Genomic DNA, 21,241 nt, shown 5'->3' with positions numbered 1-21,241 from the left:
TATATTAACATTTGATTTGCTTTTCAGCAATTCTAAATTTATTTTCTGTTCACTTCTCATATTTCACTAAGATTTAAATATGGAAGTATGACCAGTCAGTTTCACTTTTTAACTTTTAGGCTTAATAATAATCATCATCATCATCATCATCGTCTACTGCCTGGGTTCCCACTAAAGATGACTATGAAAAAAAACCAGTTCAAACCAAGTATGTCAAGATGCATTCTGAAGCCATCTTTACAAGTACATATGTTGGGCCTAAAAGCAAGGCAGTATTTGTGTGAAGAAACTAGCATAGAAATATTAAAGATTACAACATTAGAGGTTCCCCACCTTTTCCATGATATATGCTATAGGCAGGTAAGGTATATCTTTTAATATACTCACACTATATACAGTTCCAATTTAACCCATTCCTGAAATTCATCTTCACTGATCATAAACAATAAGTAGTGACTCTCTAATATTTCTCTCCAACTGATTTTTCTTAGAATTTCCCTGAAGTTCCAGTCAACCTCTAGATAAAAACCCCATGCTACAGAAAAAGTGATCCAATACATCATCTTGTACATAGTTGTAGCAAACAGGATTCACCTATCAGCAGCCAACAGCAACTAATCTGCATCTTATGCGGGGTGCTAGCATCTGAATTTAAGTGACTCACACAGAAGATCCTGGAACCTGCCACCACATTACAGCACCATCCATGGAGATTACACTGCACATTTTAATTGTTTTGTATTGTACTGTATTCTACCAGCACTGGAACAACAGGAGTTTCCTACATCATCGTTTTCAGTTCCACTGGTGGTAAGCAAAAAGTGGGTAAACTTCATGCACAGAAAAATCCACTCTTTTATACACAATGTTGTCTGCACATAACATCATGTTTAAAATATCAGTGGCTGTCTAGAACTGTCCACTATAGTTCCCACTCATAGAAATGAACCAGTTATAGCAACAGTAAGCATTTTTACCAACAATTTCTTGGTGTTGACAAGACCTCGTACTGTCAGTGCATTTAACTGCCTAAAAATGCTGTAGAAGTTCTAAAGGAGTGTCTGTGATGCCCTGACCACAGATGCAAATCAGGAGAGTCTTTGAGATGTACTCCTGGGTTGTTGTTACTCCTTCCGGGCTGCCCTTCATCCCCAAACCCCTCCCTGCCATCTGCTGCTTAACCACTGAGAACAACCAAGATGAACTAGGAGCCAAGCCCTTGGCCTGTAGCACCTCAGCCTTACCCATCTCAACTAGGTCTTGGATGAGGGGAGTCTGCAAGCTAGGAGAATCCCACCCTTGTCCAGTAAAGTGCTCAGAAAAGATAGATTACCTCCTTCCTTGGAAGAGGCCTACCTGTATGGTCAAATGTTCTGACAGAGTTATTACTGGCAATAAATATGTTGTACAAGAAAATACTGTACAAAGATTTATTTTAAGAACAAGAGCAAACATAAGAAGTCAGTAACTGTAGGTTAAAAATACAGACAGGGGTATAAGAATAAACAAACTAAGCAAAATATCAGAATAAGCTGATCTTATCCTGTAATTTAGACCCAAGAATGCAGCTTCTACTCAGCCTGTTAGCTGAAGAAGCAAAGCACCTGATGCCCAGGAAGGCCGAGACAAAACACTCAAGGCAAAGCTTAAGTACAGCGTCTTATTTGGCTCTTTACATACATTATCCACTGCATTTGTGGGGAGCCCATACTATGCATACAACTTTAGCAGACCCCCTGATGTAACTGTGACCAGGCGAATATTTTGCCTCCTTTCAGAGATATCCAAAAGACACCATTTCCCCACTGAGACATGCCCTTTCTTTGGATAGCCTGTTCCCAGGTGACATTTCAGGTACAATTTTGCCTTGTAAGATATAAAATCATTTTTGGAGGGCCTGGACCACACGCCTCAGAGCACATCCATAAGAGTCAGTTTGCCTGGATATTTGACCCCCCCACATTGTATGCTAATTTTCAGTGATGGCTTCTCTTTAGCCATTTAGGCTTTTAGTTTCTCTCAGCTGCAAAAGTAACTCATTGTTTCTTTTCATGACACTGCCAACCCAAAAAGATAAACAGAAGCATCTGAACAGAAGCATCTGAACAGAAGTAAATAACTGCCTGAGCCAGAAAAAAAAAAGAATGTAGTGAGGTTTTGCTTTCTTGATCATGGGAAAGTATGAATGCTCCTAAAAATAAGAATGTCAAAATGTTGGACACACTACCTTTTCATTGCAGTACATGGTGTACAAGAGGTAAACAAAATTAATATATTTGGGATATTACTACTAATGGCCCTGCCAGTATTACAAAGGAACAATACAATATCAAATGCAGTTACTGAGATGGAAATGAAACAGATGTGATTAATTATTTGCAACTTATATGGATCAGACAGAGCCTGCTCCATTTATTCACAGAACTACAACTTCCTTTTTTCATGGGCTCCATAATAAATTCCACATTAAGTCCTATATAGTCCTGTAATGACAAAAATAGCCATTTCATATCCAATTCCAAAAAGCAGACAACAAGAAGCCCACTCTTATTTAACAGATAGTATTAAGCTTGCATGCTTTACATACCACAGGGTACAGATATACTGAATCAGTAATTCCCAGAGATTTTAGGCAATTTTACCCAGTTTGGCAGACTTCATTCTTGACTGTGCCAGCCAGTACTGACAGCCTCATCCTATTCTAAACTAAAAGTAGCAGTTTGGCTGTTCTTTGAAATGTGGGTGAGTAAGAGAAGCCCAACTTCCACTCTTGGTTAAAAAAAAAACCCACAAAAACAAAAAACACTCAGCAAGCCTACACATAGCAGAATAGAACAGTAGGCAAAAAACAATGTTCTTGAGCCTAGCAGGGAAGATTTCATTGCTGTTCCTCTGGCCTAGTCTTCCTTTTGTAACAACAAGCTGGAAGTACAAGCATTAGTGGGCACCATTTGGAAGCACTGGTTTAAGCACAAGAAATGGTCATAATCCATTGCTATCCGGAGGTTTCAGACTTGAAACATCAAGTTCCCTTTCTCTTCCCTTCCAAATAAAACCTACACTACAGTCAAGGGATGTACAAGGAAGTCTAGTATTCTTATTAACATCCTGTCTTCAGTGAGCAAAGCAAGAGGCTATTATTGTCAGAGAAAGGACTTATAAATAAGTAGGACCAGGGCTACATAAAAGTATCTTTAAAAAAAACCCCAGCATACATCTCAATTGTCTCGCTTGTCATTGTGCTAAATGCTGTCAAAACAAACCAAAAAAGAAAGGGTTTCTGCTCTAGAGAAATCACATCTAAACACAACATTACATTCAGCGGTTTCTGCTCTAGAAAAATCACATCTAAACACAACACTACATTCAGCAGATGGATAAAACAGACTGGAGAGAGATAATATAGGTCAACATGGTAAAAAGCAGCAGTCACAGCACAACAGCTGCCTAACTGCTGCTTATTTTTTTTTAATACAAGGAAAACAATAAGGCTGCAATGTAAGTTTATGCAGATGTTCCTGGTTGCTGTACTCCAACTTGAGGTGCATCTGCAAGGGGGAAAAATATCCCGCTTGCATACATTGGGGAGTGGGAGAATCTGCTGCAGGGGATTTCCCCCACTGCACCTAAAAGCAGGGGTGGACAGGTAAACTTGCAGATGGATGTGGATCCAGTATTTGGGAAAAGAAAGTACAGGAGCAGCTACCTGTATCAGTATGTATGCATATATATGCATTGCAGGGGTGGCTGCATCCCTGCTCCCAGCATCCTCCCTGCACATACCACAGGTGCAGGCAGACCATGGTGCAGGAGCTGCTGAACACTTTTTAAAGTTCCCAAAGCAAGTAAGCACCCCCACCTTCTCCTCTGCACCCATATGCACATCCTCTCCCTTTCTGTCTCCTTCCTTCCCTTTCAGTCTCTCCTTCTACAATTGCTGTTGTTGTACTGGGAGTGTGGGAGATAGTTGAAGAGGCGGGGTGGGGAGGAGTCCTGCCGCTGAGGACAGAGGGGAAAAGCAGGGATTCTCTTCTGCTTTGAGGACTTTTTAAAATTCCCCAGAGGCTCCTTCCCAAAAGGGAGGTGCAGCCATGCCACTGCACCCCCTCTGGATCTACCCCTGTTCACAAGAGTCCCTGGCTAGGGACAGAAGTTACACATAAATCAGTTTAAGTGATCAAGAAACTAGTTTAAACATGTAACAAAATAGGAGTTCAGCACACCTAAACCAGTTCCAAAATGGCTGAAACTGGTTTAAGATAAACCTGGTTGAATGTAGCTCAGACTTAACTGATTTAGGTCAAACGAGTTAATGAAACTGTCTCAGACCCCTTCCTGGTTCAAGTTAAATTCAGAGTCCCATAGCATCACAGCATTTTGCAGCCCTGGGCTGGGCGGGGCTGTGCCGTCTGCTCCAGAGAGCAGGGCTGGCTTCACCACTCCGCTCCCTAATTAGAGCAGGGTCAATTGGCTCACTGGTCCCCCCCAGGCAAAGCCAGGCTGGGGTCTGGGGCCAGGGAAGGGAGTTATACTTCCCTTTCCCTCAGAACAGAGCTGTCCCGCCCTGCTAACTTAGTGCTGGTTTCACCTGTAGACTACAAATCCTAGAGGCACCCGGAAGCAGCAAAAGGAAGTGATGAGCAGTATTCCCTCTAAGGTGCACACGTGTGCAGCTGCGCACAATTACAAATCTTGCCACGCACAAACTTTTTCATGCCACGCACCTGCCCAGAGAGGAGCTGGGCGTGGAGGCACTGGGGCTGGTGAGGGACACTTACCAAAGGTAAGCTCCTCACTGCAAGGCAGGCAGCAACTCCTCCCCAAGAAGGGGACAGGGGCTGGGGCTTGGCATGGGCTCCCCCAGCTCCAGGCAATCGTTCCGCAACCCTGCATTGCCTCAGGGAGTGAACAGGCACGTGGCATCAGGGCTGGAGAGCGGAGCAGTTCCCTGGAGCCCGCAGAACACTGCTTACTAGCTACTAATGGAAAAATATTGAGCTCTGCAGCAAGCTGTTAGGAAAACAGAAGCCCTTAATCTAAAAGTTCTACACTAGGTACTAGAATTGCTTTTTATACTTAAAAAAATCTGTATTTAAATTCAGAACTGAAGAGAGTCCAAATAGAATATTAAAACAACACTTGGTATTTTTTTGTCTTATAAACAGAACAAAAATAATTCTCTTATCATTTGCACTGCAGAGTACTGTACTTAAATTGGCATTTATGTTGGCCAGTGATTAAAAATAAATCAGAATACTAAATGGAACAGATAAAAGTTTGGCTGTTGGTTATATTTTTAGTCTTGACAAAAAATACTTCTCTTCAAAATCATTGTCTGTCCCTCACATCATAGATTCTCTTTGGCACTTCACCCCATTATAGGGGGGAGAAGGGGAGAGGGAAGACACTATCGTAGCAAGGTGGGGGCAAGCAGCATGACTGCCCTGGGGGCTGAAGTGAAGGGCTGCTAACAGGCACTGCCCAGCCAGTGTGGGGCATAGGATGGAGCAGTGATCAGCTCATTTGGGGGGCACAGGGATGGGGGGAGGGCAGCTTCTACCGCTACATGTATGGGCAAGCATGGGGAGAACTGCTCCATGGGCTCCACCAGCTCCAAAGAGGGGAACTCATGGACCGAAGCGGCGCGCTCATGGACCACTACTCCTTCGAGGGAACATCGGTGATGAGCAAGCCTGCAGAGTCCTGCTGCTATGATTGTGGACTGTAAATCCCACAGACTTTGAGGGCAGCAGGAAGAGGAAACAAACACACAGCCCATGCTGGCTACATGTCAGAGAGCCATGCTCCAGCATCCCCAGGCTTCTGGCTTAAGCCACTGCAGGCACATGGCTGCATTTCCTGAATCAAAAGTAAATGTCTGTTCATTTGGTTATTAGTTCAATCTTTGCCACTTAGACTAACCTGCAAAGAATGAATCAATTCAGCCTCAAGCTTTTTGGCTGTCTGTACCCTTCTGTGCTTGCAGATGCCTGGGAAGAAATCCATTTGCAAGCTGGGTTTTCTCCTACCCAGACCTGCGTGTCTGGCTGAGCAGGAAAGCATTTTTGTCTACAAAGACTTCATTTCAGGTGGCTATCACTCACTGACCTTAAACTTAGGATGGGGATGCTCCCTATTTAAGTAGACCAGCTATCAAGATCTTGGTGTCTCAGTTTTAAGGTAGGAAAATACAACTCTGGATGGAGGATAATATTTTGATGCTCCTTGTAGATGTTCCTTCATGGATCTGAAGAAGAGCAGATCATTCAGTATAGCAGAGATTAAGTCTTTTAAGGGAGATAGGACATGATACGTTGCATAAATAATAATAATAGTAAAAAAACAACTCTATTTCACCTGACTGCATAAGTTAGTCTAATATTGTTACTGATATTCTTACTGTGAGTGGGGACTGGTACCATACCCCGGGGGATTCAGGGTACGGTACCATGCCCCATGCTGCCTGGGGCTCCACTTGTCTGCACTCACCCCAGCCCCTGCTGGAGCAGCCAACACCAGCTGCCGGCACCAGGACATGGTACAGACCAGGAGCAGGGGTGAATGTGGACAAGTAGAGCCCAGGCACAGGGGGGACAGGTGGAGCACAGTGCAGCCCAGCAGCTGCCAGCAGCTGGTGCCAGGGCTGGGGCAAGTGCTCCTCTGTTCCTTCTCTTTGCTGCCTTGTGCAGCCCTGGTAGCAGCACCCCTCCCCCCACCCCTTCCCTAGTCCCAGCCTCACTCCCTCCCTCCCCACCATGGGAACCTATCTCTATTTGTTATATTATAAAGTAGGTTCACTTTATGCAAATTTGATTTGTACGCCATTCTCCGGGAACACATGTACCGCATAAAATCGAGGGAAACCTGTATTGAACACTAGGATAATCATTTTTAACTACTTTACACTCACTAGATTGCTTGTAGCAATTTACCATTCACCGTCATGAATCTAATTCAGTTGTCTTAGCCAAGTCCTGATAAATCAAAAAGTAGAAACTTATATGGTATCATTGTTTTAATGTTTTATAACACTCTTCATATTAAAACATACTACACACATGCCCACAGACAGCCTGAAACTGCAGTAGCCATTCAGGCTGAAGGCAAAACAAATGACAACGGCATAAAAAGGCATGTGGAAACAGAAGTACAGGGGTGGCTGGGACAAGGACTAATTCCAGGGATGGGGGAATATCATTGCTCAGTCTGATTTAGCTTGGAGACATTTAGGTTAAGTGTCCTCACTCTTATCATCAGGCTATAGAATAAACCCATTTGATCATATTGTCTGACTTGGTATATAAAGTAAGTCACAGCTATGCAGGAACCCCTTAAGTTAGCACCATAAAATAGCGTCTAACTAAAGCATATCTCCCAAATATTTGCTCAGTCTTGGTTTTGTAACAATATCTTCGCATCATTAAAAAAAAAAATCTTATCTCCATCTCTGATTAAGCACTAAGTTCCTTGCTTCAAGACATTTCTTCAGCCCTCAGTTTGTGTGTCAGTTTACAGCATCCTCACTAATTCCTCAACATCCTTTTAAAAAGTGGATACCAAAACTAAAGTCAGTAGGCCAAAACTGGTTTTACCAATACTGTTTACATAAGTAAACATCACCTGCCTATCTTTACCTGCTACTTCCTTGTTTATACAATAAATCCAAGTGTTTACATTGGTCTTTCTGCCTTGGCACTTTACACTGAGGGCTTGTATTGAGTTGCTTATCTCCCATGATCCTCAAATCCTCTTCACTGCTACTATTACCCAAGATGGTCCCCATTCTGTGGATGTGATCTATATTCTGTTTTCAGATGCATGATCTTGTACTTGGCTGTTTTAAAATATATTTTTCTTCAAATGGGCCCAGTTTATTGATTCAAATTGCTCAGCATGATCATCCTCATTCTCTGTTATTACACACCAGTCAACCTAAAGTATCATCTGCAAATGTTATGAGAAATGAAATGTACTTATCACCAGGTAGCTGACAACCACTGAATAGTACCAGGTCTAAAACTGATTTTCAGAGAAGCTCACTAGGAACATTCCTATGTGACAGCGGTATGCCACTAACAACTAATTAGCACATGTCGGAGCAGACTTGATTAATTGAGTCTGCTGTGAATCTACTGGAGTGTACCAATTCCAGCAGCATCTGTTTCACGTGTATTTAGTGTCCCCACATTTCAAAGCTAGTTAAAGCACCTTCCTCCCCGCCACCCAGAAGCACGTATATAGATACCCTTTGTTTTGAAATCAATCAGTCATTCAGTTTTAACCCATTTAGCTTGTGCTTTATTGATACTGTATAGTGCTAATGCTTTAAATGATTGCTTGTCCTACTAAAATCAATGGTACTCAACGTTCTAGCCCTGCAGGGGGTATAAAGGGAGCAAAGCCAGATCCTTTGGGTGGGGTTGGTCTGCAGGCTGGATCCAGCGTGGGGTCAGGCCACAGGTCAGTCTACAGATGCAATCCAGCTGCCAGCCCAGTTCCATGCACAGGATCTGGCCAAGGCTTGAACCCACCCACTGGCCCAACTCCAGCCACCAGATCTGGCTGTGGATGGACCCCCCCCCCACACACACACACCTCAGCAGGATCCAGTACATGGGGCCATGTCATCCTGCCTGCAGGGCTCCATATAGGTCTGGAAATTTGGCAGCAAGTGAATGGTGGCAATGTTAATTGCTACCACTCCCCTGCTGCCAAATTTCTAGACCTGTTGGAAGCCCCAAAGGCCAGATGATACCAGATGTGGCCCCCAGGCTGGAGGCTGAACACTATGGAACTAAACCAAAAGCCTTACAAACATTTATTAAATCATTTTTAATCCTTCTCTACCAACCTTGTGCTCTCCTGAAAGAAAGACATCAGTTTGACCAAAGTCTATATTCCATAAAATGCTGTTGATTGCCCTTAATTATACTGCCATTCTCAAATTCAGTATTCAATGAATTCCATAACTTTTCTCTATTTTTTGATTGGTTTGCAATTGATATGTTATACTTACCTGGATTGTCCAATTTGCCTTTTTTCAGGTGGCACACTTGCACCTTTTCACTCAAGAAATTTTCCCGGTATTCCAAAATTCAGTAAGAATGAACAACAATCCATAGATCTCTTCAGCTAACATTCAGGATTCTTAGGCTCAGGTCCACCAAGTGAAAAACATTTAACCATAAGAGTTCACAGTTATCACCCTCCTTGATTCCTAATGGTCTATAACATAGTTTACCATCATGGTGTAATGCAAATAAATACGCTCAAAGGCTGACTCATTAACCTTTCCTTAGGTATTTTAGCAACTGGCTTTGTTAGTTTATAAATACCATTCCTTCCCCTCCTTCCCCCACCCAAACAGTGCCATTAAGGTATTATTATTTAAATCAATGGTATAGACCTTAAGTTTCAGTGGCAACTGCTTTTGTGCATCATGGAACAACAACAATCTTTAAACACTTAAAACTTTTTAAAACTACAACCAATTTGTTTTAGCAAGAAAACTAATATTCAGTGAATACTGCATTGCAACAACTTGCAATGTTTCATTTAAATGCAGCCAAATTAGACTCATTCAAAAATCTATGCAACTCAACATTCTGAATGAAGGGTTTTTACTCAGCTATAACAAATAAATATTTCCACACGTGGTGTCAGACTGAGACCAGGCACAGACAATTCCAGTTGAGAAGGTTACTATACTGAAAAGGAGTTAAAACTCTTCTGCATTGTCAAATATGCTAAAATGAAGCATAAAGCACTTAATTAGCTTGAGTCACTGGTGCTCTAGCCCCTTTATGACAGATACCCTGGTGCAAAGGACATGTTGGATACAGCTACCAAAAAGTACCTATCATGCAGAAAAAACAAATATAACCCAGTTATAATATCAGCCCCTTAAAGCCCTTCTACGCAGTGGGGCCAAAAAAAAAAAGTGATGCTGTTGGTATAAAACCACGTTTGTCTTCACTTTCCAAACTTTAGGTGCTGACTAGAGCTCAAATGAAGCAACTGAGGCAATTAAGTCTGTCCAGTGACAAATGACAATTATCAGAAATCAACTAAATATAAAACGCACTAAGGCAAACCCTTCAGTGCTGCTCGGTACTGTATTGTACACATATGTTAGCAGTCTGCATTCAGAAAGAAAACTGACCTTGCCTTTGGGAAACAAAATAGTGAAGAGTCACAGCGCTCTAACCACTTATAAACAGAAAATGTACTAGTTCATAATAAACTGAATTCAAATCTTTATTCAATTGGAGAGCCACAATATTCTTTCCACTAAGTTTTACTTGTTGGTAAACTATTACAATAGATAAACACTTTTTAAGGCACAGCAAAGCCTGTTTTCTGCAAACGTTTCATAAAACATGTTTCACTAGCTAAAACCTGTACTTTATATAAGTCAATTGTAAGAAAAATGCTCATTCTATTTCAGTTGGCCAACATCAACATAGGTTTATTATAAAATAACTTAACTGATAGGGAGCATATTCAGGATTCTGGGAACAGGTTATTTAGATTATCTAGGGTATCAGGTATTCTGCAGACTTATAGCTGTTTAAAAAACAGATTTCAGAATAAATTTATCCTCATGAATTAAATTATCATCTCACTCAGAGATGTCACTTTGATGATGGTTATAAAAATGAGAAGACATTCATCTTAAAGGACTGCTGTATCTCTCAGACTGGTAAAGGTAAATGCAATAAATCAACGAGTATTTATGTCATGAATATATATATATATAGCCTTGTTCAGATAAAATAAAATTATAACACATCTATTATATTAATGATGCCATTAGAATATAATTTGCTTTGTTCTTCTAACATGCTATGATTTCTCAAGGCATAGCAACATCACAATGTACATTTCATGGGGTTTTTTCAGGCTTCTTTAATACGCAAAGACTGACCTTGTACCCAACAGTAGAATTTTGTCATTCCAGATCATGCACGTTTTAAAGCATTTTATTTGTTAGCTGCTGCTGAGGATTCTTTATTTGATTTTATCAATCAAACTCGGAGCTTCAATGATTACTGGTTAAGACTCACAGGACACATCTACAAGAGACACTTAATGTGCAGGAGACTGATTGACTGCACATTAGTGTCACAGCAAAAACCACACTATTATACTAATGCACAGTAATTAGCCTACTGCACATCAACAGTCACGTAAAAAGCATGCAATTGTACTAATGCATAGCAGGGCAGCCTACTGTGCATTTACGTAGTACTTCCTTTTGCAAGTGCTAAATTTAATATGCAGTAGGCACTGCACATTAACGAACATACAGACACACCCACATTGTGAGAATTAAGTAGCTGTCCAAGTTGAGGAGTGGTCAGAATAAAGTGTCCTTTATTTTTCTGTACATTAGTTGTTTATAGTAGACAATATTATACTGTCTGCAAAACTGGATTACTCCTGCAGTGCACCCTCACAAAGCACCTTGAGGCTTGCAGGTGAATAAGCTAAATACAGAGGCAAAGCACCAATACAAATAAATACCACAAAGGAATTTTAAATTCCTCAGCCTTCTGTTCATCTTTTTAGAGCCAGGGAACCCCTCAAACACTTTTATAAATGAGGCACTACCTCCAGTTGAGAACCAGTGTTGGTGCTGCCTCAACTTATTTCAGTGCTTCTCAAATGCCCTGCATGCTTGCTGCACAGCCAGCCTGGGAAGGGCTCTGGTTCATGCACATGATCCTATTGCATTAGTGTTTTCTAATCAGCCTAAAGCAGGCAGGAGCTTCTTCATGCTGTAGCCCTTCCCAGTCCACTCTCATTTTCCTCCCCCCAAAAGCACTTCCTGGAAATACGCATGCAGATAGAACTGTCCTGTGTGCCTCTGTTTCCAGGAGGAACATGGGGAGAAGGGGAGAGGGAGGATGTGGGACTAAGAAGGGCTAAAGCACCAGCCATCTCTCGTCTGCTTTAGGTTGATCAGAGAACCTTAAAGAAGAGGAGCGTACAACAGGCAGTTTTATCTGGCTGCAGCCATGGCAGCAATGCCTGCATCATAGCACCCTTGAGGGGGTTTCACAGCACCCTGGTTGAGAATGACTGTACTAGACAACACTGAACTAGGAACAAAACTCAAGAATTCTGTTACCCAGAATTCTACTTCCCTAGCAAACAGCTGCACCTAGGTCTCAGGGGCAGTGGAAAAGGAAGATTTGCAAAACCAGAAAGGATGTTTGTGGGTGGTATCTTTTATTGGACTAACTGTGTGGTTGGAAAAGACTTAGAAATGCTTTCAGATGGAGCAGATTCCTCATCAGGTTGCATTTGAAAGCTTGTCTGTGTCTATCCCAACTTAGCATTTTGTCTAAAAAAATCCTTGCCTCTCACATAATTCCTGGATCAGCACTAGTGCACAAACAGGGGCATCTCAGGCTTGAAAAGAACATCAACCGAGTAGCAAGTTTTGGTTGGTGGCCAGAGCTGAGAAAGGATGTAATGAGTTTCATCCAGAATTACCTGCCATGTGCTTTCAACAACCCTGATCATGCAATTCAACAGGGGGTGTTAAAACACCAAAGAATTGATGGCCCCTGGATACGCCTCCAGATAGATTATATAGGGCCACACCCAAACAACAGACGAAGTAATGTATATTGCCCTGTCATTATAGATTGCTTTATGAAGTGGGTGGAAGTCATCCCCACTCATAATTGCATGGCAAAAACTATGACAAAAATAGTAGAACAAATATTTTCCCACTGGGGAGCCCCTAGACTCCTGGATAGTGACCAGGGACCCCACTTTGTCAGTCAAGTAACCAGGGAAGTGTGTTTGGCATTCAATATAAAACAAAAGCTTCATATTCTAGGGAATCCCCAAAGTTCAGGCTTGGTCAAATGCAGCAACTGGACAATTAAACTGGACCTGAGGAAAATGGTAAATGTATCTGAAACAGATTGGGATGAGTGACTGCAATTCTCTTGATGGCCCTCCATGGCTCAAGCTGAACAAGTGTAAGTGGCAAACACTTTAGGCGTGGACACCTTACAGATGGATAAATATTTTGTGAGGCAGAAAAATATCATCAAATGGAACATAGGTGACAGAGTGATGTATCGATCATTTGCAGAGAGAACCCATGCTCTCTCACCTTTATGACTAGGACTGGCTTACATTATTGATAAAGTCAGTCCAACCATATATGCCATTGAGATTAACCGTAACAAAAAGAAGATAAAAAAAGATGGTTCCATTCATCACAGTTAAAAGAATGGAAGAGTACCAGCTAAAGGTACAGGTTTATAGAATTTCCTGTTTCTTTATTGCAGCTCTAAGCACGAGACTGACAGAAGGCATCTGGGGAATATGCACTATGACCTGGCAGCAGATAGGAAGAGAAAGATGCTAGCTAGTTGTCGGAGCCATGAGAAAGGTGCAACGAACTCCCAAATGATCAAGGAAAAGACAACCATCTTTCTGATGGCAACCCAGGTCTCAGACCCAGCAGTACTGGAATCGGTAGCTGTGACACAGTGGCAGCTGGAGCCATGGTCACTTATGCAGTATGATGGGAGTTAACGTCACTCCACAAGGAGTTCCAGAGATAATCTTACTAAATCTCTGGGCGGGGAAGGGGAGGGAATCACTTGCTAGGCGAGTCGAGCTTAGCTTCCAGTCAGTGAGGTACCCAAAATGAATGGATGCTTTTGAACAATGGAGATAATACCTTTCCTCTCACTTGGGCCAGAAAAAGATACTGCTAAATGAGGCAGATCAGCTGTGCTATGATGTCACAGCACAGCTGATCCACTTCATTGGGTGAAACACACATCGCCCCCTGTTCCACCCTTGATGGTCTAGGACAAGGGACAATGCAATCTTTCCACTTTCTCTTCTCAGTCAGAGCTGTCATCTGCATCAGCTGTCACCTGGGTCCATTTCCACCCACAGATGTTATGAAGATAAATCCATTAATGTTTGTGAGGTGCCCAGACACTACTCTGATGGATACCACAGACAAGGCAAAGAATAAAGGTCTTAGACTACATGCAAGGCAAGTGGCCACAGACTGAGTCATAAAAATAAAAAATAAACACTAAAACCAACAAGGCTTTGAGCACTGATCACTTAAGGAGTGAACATTACCCAAACTATGCAGTGAATCAAACTGATTTTCTGCAAAAGAAACAATGTGCGATTATGTAAGGAAAAAGAGCAACATAACAGCAGGATACATAAGGAGAAGGGTATGTAATTAGGACAGAATGGATTACATAATTGTGATTCCTGATAAAAATGAAATCACAAATTTAAACACAAAAACTGTTATATATGAAGTTTACTGAGTGCATGTTAACATATGACGTTTGAATTTCCCAACCGCATAAAAATTGGAAGAAGAGTGTAAAGCAGAAGCATCCCATACGATATAACCTGAACTGTGACCTTGTTGGAATACTAAGAGAACGTGGAAACATTTCACTTCCTAGATAGGGTCTAGGCAACTACCACTTTCTCAGTATCCCATTACCCTTAATCAGGACTCCTATTAATATATTTTAATGGAACCATCAGCCTGGGCCATATACAGGATATTTATAAAGTCCTTGTGCAACTTTAAACTTCAATAACTTTGGATGTATACATGATAGAAGCAAACTGTAAATGGCAATTGAAAGCAGAATTCATTAAGTTTTAACATAACATAGGTCAAATTTCTAGATTGCTACATAACCACCATCTTTTGAGATACATTGTTCAATCCAATTTTTCAAGTCGTAGAAAACACTTTCTAGATGCTGCTGAGTACTTTAATGAATTGCATTTGTGATCCTTGCCCTATGCATAGCTTACATTATGGTAAAAACCTTAATTAATTATGTTTTCAATCACCGTTTAAAAGGTTGCTTCTATCATGTGTATATTCAAAATTGTTAAAGGTTAAATTTATACAAGGACTTTATAAACACCCTGTATAGTTGTAGTGATCCACATTTGTAGAAAATGCATTATATATACACTGCATCTCTCGACTGTTTCTATTAGCACAATCAGAATTAAAAAGAGGCTAACAATGCACACCTTAAATTATTTTCCTACTGTTTATGCATGCAACCAAAGGCAAATAACCCCCACTTCTACCTGTATGATGCAACAAGCTACTGGCTTTTGAATAGGGGGCAAAGTAATTGCAATGGGTGGAGTCTCCCTGACTGCAATTACCAAGTCTGATGTACAGAAAAATCTGTTTAACACTCCAAAGGGACTGATAATGATGATGACTGAGTAAGTATCAGTAGTTAGACATCTTCAACTTCTTATAGGATGTAACAAGACATGGTACAGACTTACCTTTGAGAGAGAGAGAGAGAGAGAGAGAGAGAGAGAGAAGAATTCCCAGCGCAAATTATATGCACTCTGACTCATTATATGAGAACGTATGATTATACCGTTAGAGGTGTAATGTACAACTTCTTACTAAGATAATTCAGGATGCTTGCTATATAAGAACTGCATGATTATGAAGTAAAATAAATAAAAAGCTTTTGCTTTGCATTCTTATATGCACTCATCAATAGAATAGAAGACAATTCTTCAAAATAACAAATGAAACAGTTGACTGTCTGTCTTGCTGAGCCAAGAAAAGCTGAAGAGAATCTACTGTTTTGTGACAGATTAGTTGGTTTGACAGGTACTATGAATATCATATGCAACTCTCCCTATGCCTGAAGAAGGGTGTTTGTGCCCAAAAGCTTGCAAAAAACAATTTTTACAACTATTTAGTTGGTCGTATAAAAGATATCACAATTTACCCAAAGAACCTTGTCTGCCACTGAACATAAGCATCTTTTAAAGACAACTTATTAACAGGAACATATTTTATTATGATTTAGTATAAATCAGCAGGACTGTGGTAGGGATTCCTGTGCACGGGCTAATGCCACAAGAGCAACAACCACTTAACCCAGTGACTAATTAACCAGATTTCTCTGTACTTGTGCTCAGGAAAAGGATTGCATTTATTTACAGTAAAAGCTGTGTTATCTGGCACCTTACAAGCCAGCATGCTCTATTAACTGGCATGCTGGTTTGTAAGGTAAAAGCGAAACTGGAAGTGCGTTAGACAACCTTTGGGGCACAAGGTACCTTCCCACAGGTATGATACAAAGTTCAGGAAGGGTACCTTGTGCCCAAAAACTAACTAAGATTGCTCCCAATTATGCAGCTGGTCCAATAAAAGATACCACCCAAAAAGTCCTTGCCTTTCACAGCCATGGCTGATTTTTATGGGCAGTAACAGCAGACTCCAGGGACTGAAACAAGCTATGGAGAATATAATCCCTATCTACACTAGGAAAACATACAATTTATGAAAACATGTTAACTATTATGTTTTAAGTAACAACATAAGGCTAAGTTGTGTTTAAAGTCACACTGAGAAATGCAGGTGGGCTTGGTAGTTGTGGTTCACCTATGCCAACACCTTTTTGAAATGACTGTCCTTTTCCAAATTGAAGGTAAAAAAAAAAATGTTAGTAAAACCATGTAAGAAAACACGTCACTTAGCATATTTTCCCAGTGTATAATAGGCTGAAAGGCATTTGAATTGCTACCACCAATACTGTTTCATGGATGAAGAGGGGCCTTTATCACTTTCCTTTACCAGCTCTAAATGTATAAAAATGAAAAACAAAGCAGAACACATCACTATATAACTCTCATTCACTGCTTGACCTAGGCAGGATGCAAATAAATAAGAGGTGAAATGCTGAACTGATTTCAAAAATCTGTTTTTCAATATACCATGCAAGCTATGCAACTGTGTATAAGGTTAGGTGATATCAATTCAGTCCAGGCTATGTCAATACAATTTACCTAGCAATGCTAGTACAGAAGTGTGGTGAGAAGAGGATAAAAGAAATAAGGTGGGAATGTGATTTAGATGAAGCCTAACATAAAACAAGTATAATTCATGATCACTGCAACTCCAATTGCAGCTGTGGAATGAATTTAATCCAGCATTTCTCATTCTTATCCAACTGCTATGGCAGGATTAGTTCTCTACAGAAAAGAGTCTGAGAAGATTGTCAAGAGCTTCTGTCTTTGGAAAATAATATCCTTGGGAGGCGATTAACAGTTGGGAAAAATCTTTGTGGAACATCTTGAAAATAATGTATTCACAAGCACCTGTATCTCATAACTGAGTACTAGGGGCTGAAGCAACCACTTGTAGAAGTGGATGCAACATCTACTGGACTCAAAAGCCAACACTGAAGATGACCTGAAAGCAAGAAAACTGGAGATTTCATAGACATCAGGGCTGGAAGGGACCTCGAGAGATCATCGAGTCCAGCCCCCTGCCCAAAGGGCAGGAAGTCAGCTGGGGTCATAGGATCCCAGCAAGATAAGCATCCAATTTACTCTTGAAGGTGTTCAATGTAGGTGCTTGAACCACCTCCGCTGGCAGACTGTTCCAGACCTTGGGGGCTCGGACAGTAAAGAAATTCTTCCTTATGTCCAGCCTGAAACGGTCTTGCAGGAGTTTGTGACCATTCGACCTAGTCATCCCTTGGGGCGCTCTGGTGAACAGACGTTCCCCCAGATCCTGGTGGTCACCCCAATAAACTTATAGGTGGCCATCAGATCACCCCTGAGCCTGCGCTTTTCCAGGCTAAAGAGTCCCATGGCTCTCAGCCTATCATCGTAAGATCTGTTTTCCTGACCTCTGATCATGCACGTGGCTCTTCTCTGGACTCTCTCAAGCTTCTCCACATCCTTTTTGAATTGTGGAGCCCAAAACTGGACGCAGTTGGTATGGCATGCTCGAAGTTCTGATAAAGGGACCTCCGTTAACACAAACATATTATGCAAAAATTGAGTTTAGATTCCCTGAAGAGTTCTCACTCAATTCATCCTATTAGCTCCAAAACAGGTGAAAATCCAAGAAGTTTAAAACCTGCCAGTTTACAACTTCCATCTGAGGCCATATTCATTTATTTATCCTTTCCTTACCTCTTGTCCTGAAAGATAATAAGCTGCTAAAAGTCCACCGATGAAACGTATATTGACCTCAAAAACAGACACCTCTGAATTCTGGAAGACAGAAAAAAACCCAAATATTTAAACATTTCCCTACAGAATAATCAATTTATCAAAAGAAACAACTTTATGGGAGGGATGAACTGCATCCAAAACCAACATGCCTACAAAGACCTGCATTATACCAGATATTTGGAGTCATTCAGAGGACCCCTACCATGTCTTCATGGTAACACCACCACAAGGTGCTCATATCCACAGGATGTTGATGACCACTTGGAAGTACTCAACAACCTTCTAAAATAGATTTGGTCTATCACTATTAAATTAATTTACGAGGCAGAACTGCACTGAAAAACATGGGACACTAAGAATTATGTGGAAATATTTATTATAAAGTTGTATTGCTTCCATCTTTAATTAAATTTTAAAAACGGGGCCATAGTATTAAGGATAATTAAACATACATTATATTTAAGTTTAAAAAGACATGCAAAAAGAAAATACATTTGCCCCAGAAGTTGATTTACAAGGTAAATGAACCAAAATTAATGGCAGGTAAGGTCAGCCAGTCATCCCTACTGTTCTAAATCAAGAAGGCTCCGATTCTAAGAGGGAGTACTTAGAAATTTAACGATATATTTTTACTTCTTATTGCACATTTTCTCAAATATAACTTTAAAAGGATTAGTGAAAGAATAGTACAAGTACTACCTACCACACCAAAATCAAGGTTTTTGTCAATCCACTCTTGTCCTTCTCTGAATTCATCATGAAGCCCCATAATATAGAGAGTATCCAATGCATCAACTATGGTAGCACCCATTTGCGAGTTTCCTACAAGCAGAAAAATAGAACTTCAATTACAAGCAACAAGGAAAAGAAATTACCTGAAGAGGTATTAGAAGTTAGATCAGTAGCAACATGAGAATACTAGGAACAGTCGCACAGTAAACCAGAATTTAGCAGTTTCCTGAAAACTACACACTTTTCTTTGCAGGTTTTAGGTACATCGCTGAAGGCACTTGGGTTTTGTGGAAAAGGGGAGACTAAAACTTGAAATGATGATCATCTGCTTTTCTTCACCACAAAATGAGCAAGCATATTATTCAACACACACATAAGTTCTGTAAGAACACTCAGCTTCAAATAGCGCTTAGGAGATTCCTAGACAGAACTAGGGACAGAGTGACCTATGTAAGAGACAGTAACCAATATCTGCAGTAATATCTTACATTTGCCAATGCTTACTTTGAATTGCACTGAATTTGGCTAACCTCAGTATTTGCAACTGTACAACTTAAGACCATGTTACAGGTTACCCTTAAACCATCATAAAGGCATTTAAAATTGGGAGCATTCACCTGTTAAATTGTGTTAACCTGTCACAAGTACCCTCAAAATGTTTAAAGATAAGCCACTCAAAACAAAGTTTCTTTGAAACATTTAGCCATTCCATCATTCCAGGATGTTGTTTGAATGGTCAGGCAAGGTAAAATGCTCTGGACACCACAGCTTCTCTCAGTGGGGAGAAGGACTTCATTCTCTAGGGCAGTGGTTCTCAGCCTTTTTTGTATCAGGACCCATTTGTAAACATCAATAGCCAGTCCTAACCCAGTGCCTTTCACTCCTGACCCACTGCCTCCCACCCCCAGTGTCTGGGGCAAGGGTTGGGTATGTGATGCATGGGGGCCCCCAATCAGCCCCTAACAGGCTGGAACTCTGCCAGCCTGCAAGGGAAAAGCAGTCATTTCCCACGTTTTTCTCCTTCACAGAATTCATTTTTTAAAGTTTGTTGATTGATTTTTAAAGTTCACTTGTGACCCTTTCATATAGTCTCATGACCCACTTTTGGGTTGTGACCCATGGATTGAGAAACACTGCTCTAGGGCTCCTTGCTAAGTCTCTCTTCACCTCCCTCTGGCTCTACTTCCAAGCTACAAGCCCTTTTCAGTCTCCCTCTCCTGCGGAGATCCCCTGCAGGCACTCCTAGCATGGCTTCACAAGAAGCAAGCCTCTGGCTTTCAGACCCTGACTCTTCTCAGTCCCTGGTTTTTCCCCATAATCCACAGCATTCCCACCTCTGGAAGTTCCTTCTTTACAATTAGATCCTGGGAAGCAGGAAGGGTTTTCTTCTTCTAAAAAGGAAAGGTCAGAGGCCAACATCCCAAACAGCACAGCAGACTCTGCTTCAAAATAACCAGTCTTTATTGTGCCATTCCAATTCCCTCTCTCCACCCTGGGACTTTCTCTTCTCTCCTGGTCCACTCTGGCACCTTATCTCCTCAGGTCACTCTGAGCTTCACTCATTCTCTTCAGGCTTAGTCAACCACACTTGCAACAAAACAGGTACAAGTCTTAACATGAGGACAACCTCACTCAATACAATGAAACATTATGACACTAGGAAACAATCAAATAGCAGTCTCTGTGTCCTGCTGTCAGTCCCAGACTGCCATCTGGCCCCAAGGTGAAAAGGGCATCTAGATGTCCTACTTAGGGAACTATTTACAAGCATTCTTTACAGTAAAGCCTGCCCACACTGAGACTCCCAAAGTCCTTTGTCAGAAGGTATAACAGGAAAAAAGGTTTTAAAGCACAGGTAAGCAAGGTAAAGGATAAACAAGGGAATGTATTCATGGAAAAGGATCAAGTTATAAAGTGATGGAAGCAATACTTTGAAGAGCTTCCGAATTGTTAGGAACTAGAGGAGATACTGGACAAATACGTAGAGGTCATTCAAAAGAATAGAACTGGAAGAACAAAACAAGACCCTGACATAGGAAACAGCAGCTTCCAGATGGTCCAAGAACTCAAGCATCTTGGATCACTGTTGACTGACACAAATGAGACCACCTGGGAAATCTTTGCAAGGATCCAGAATGGGAATAATGGAGCCACAGTCCTTAAGAGACTTTTTGGGTCCAAGATACAGGTTTCCCCTACTTTATGTGGGTTCTATATGTGTGAATTCACTCTTCTGTGATGAACCTCTTATACCAAAAGTTTGTTATATGTGAAGTAAATTCATTAGAGATGCACCGATACATCAGTCCAATATCAGATCAGTACTGATACAAAGAAAATTGGCTGCATCGGACATTGGCTCGATCAGCCAGATAATTTAGCCGATAAATGCCCGTGCGTGCACAGGCGCATTGTAGCACTCAGGCAGCATGGAGTGCTGCCTCCAACTGGTTAGTCCATTGTGGTGAAA

At 41.2% G+C, this 21,241-nt stretch overlaps 1 protein-coding gene across 1 annotated transcript in view; it reads right to left on the bottom strand.

The window, feature by feature from the left end:
- The window catches only part of MAN1A2 (mannosidase alpha class 1A member 2), a 176,739-nt gene that overhangs the window by 62,446 nt on the left and 93,052 nt on the right, over positions 1–21,241 (bottom strand). The window contains exons 4-5 of the mRNA XM_019543856.1: positions 18,743–18,861; positions 17,998–18,078 (exon numbers count right to left, since the gene is read on the bottom strand). Of these exons, the coding sequence (XP_019399401.1) occupies positions 17,998–18,078; positions 18,743–18,861 (200 nt within the window). The remainder of the gene's footprint in view (positions 1–17,997; positions 18,079–18,742; positions 18,862–21,241) is intronic.

This window comes from Crocodylus porosus, unplaced genomic scaffold (assembly GCF_001723895.1).
Source record: "Crocodylus porosus isolate Cpor-Errol unplaced genomic scaffold, CroPor_comp1, whole genome shotgun sequence".
Lineage (NCBI taxonomy): Eukaryota > Metazoa > Chordata > Crocodylia > Crocodylidae > Crocodylus > Crocodylus porosus.
This window is presented reverse-complemented; position numbering and strand designations above follow the sequence as displayed.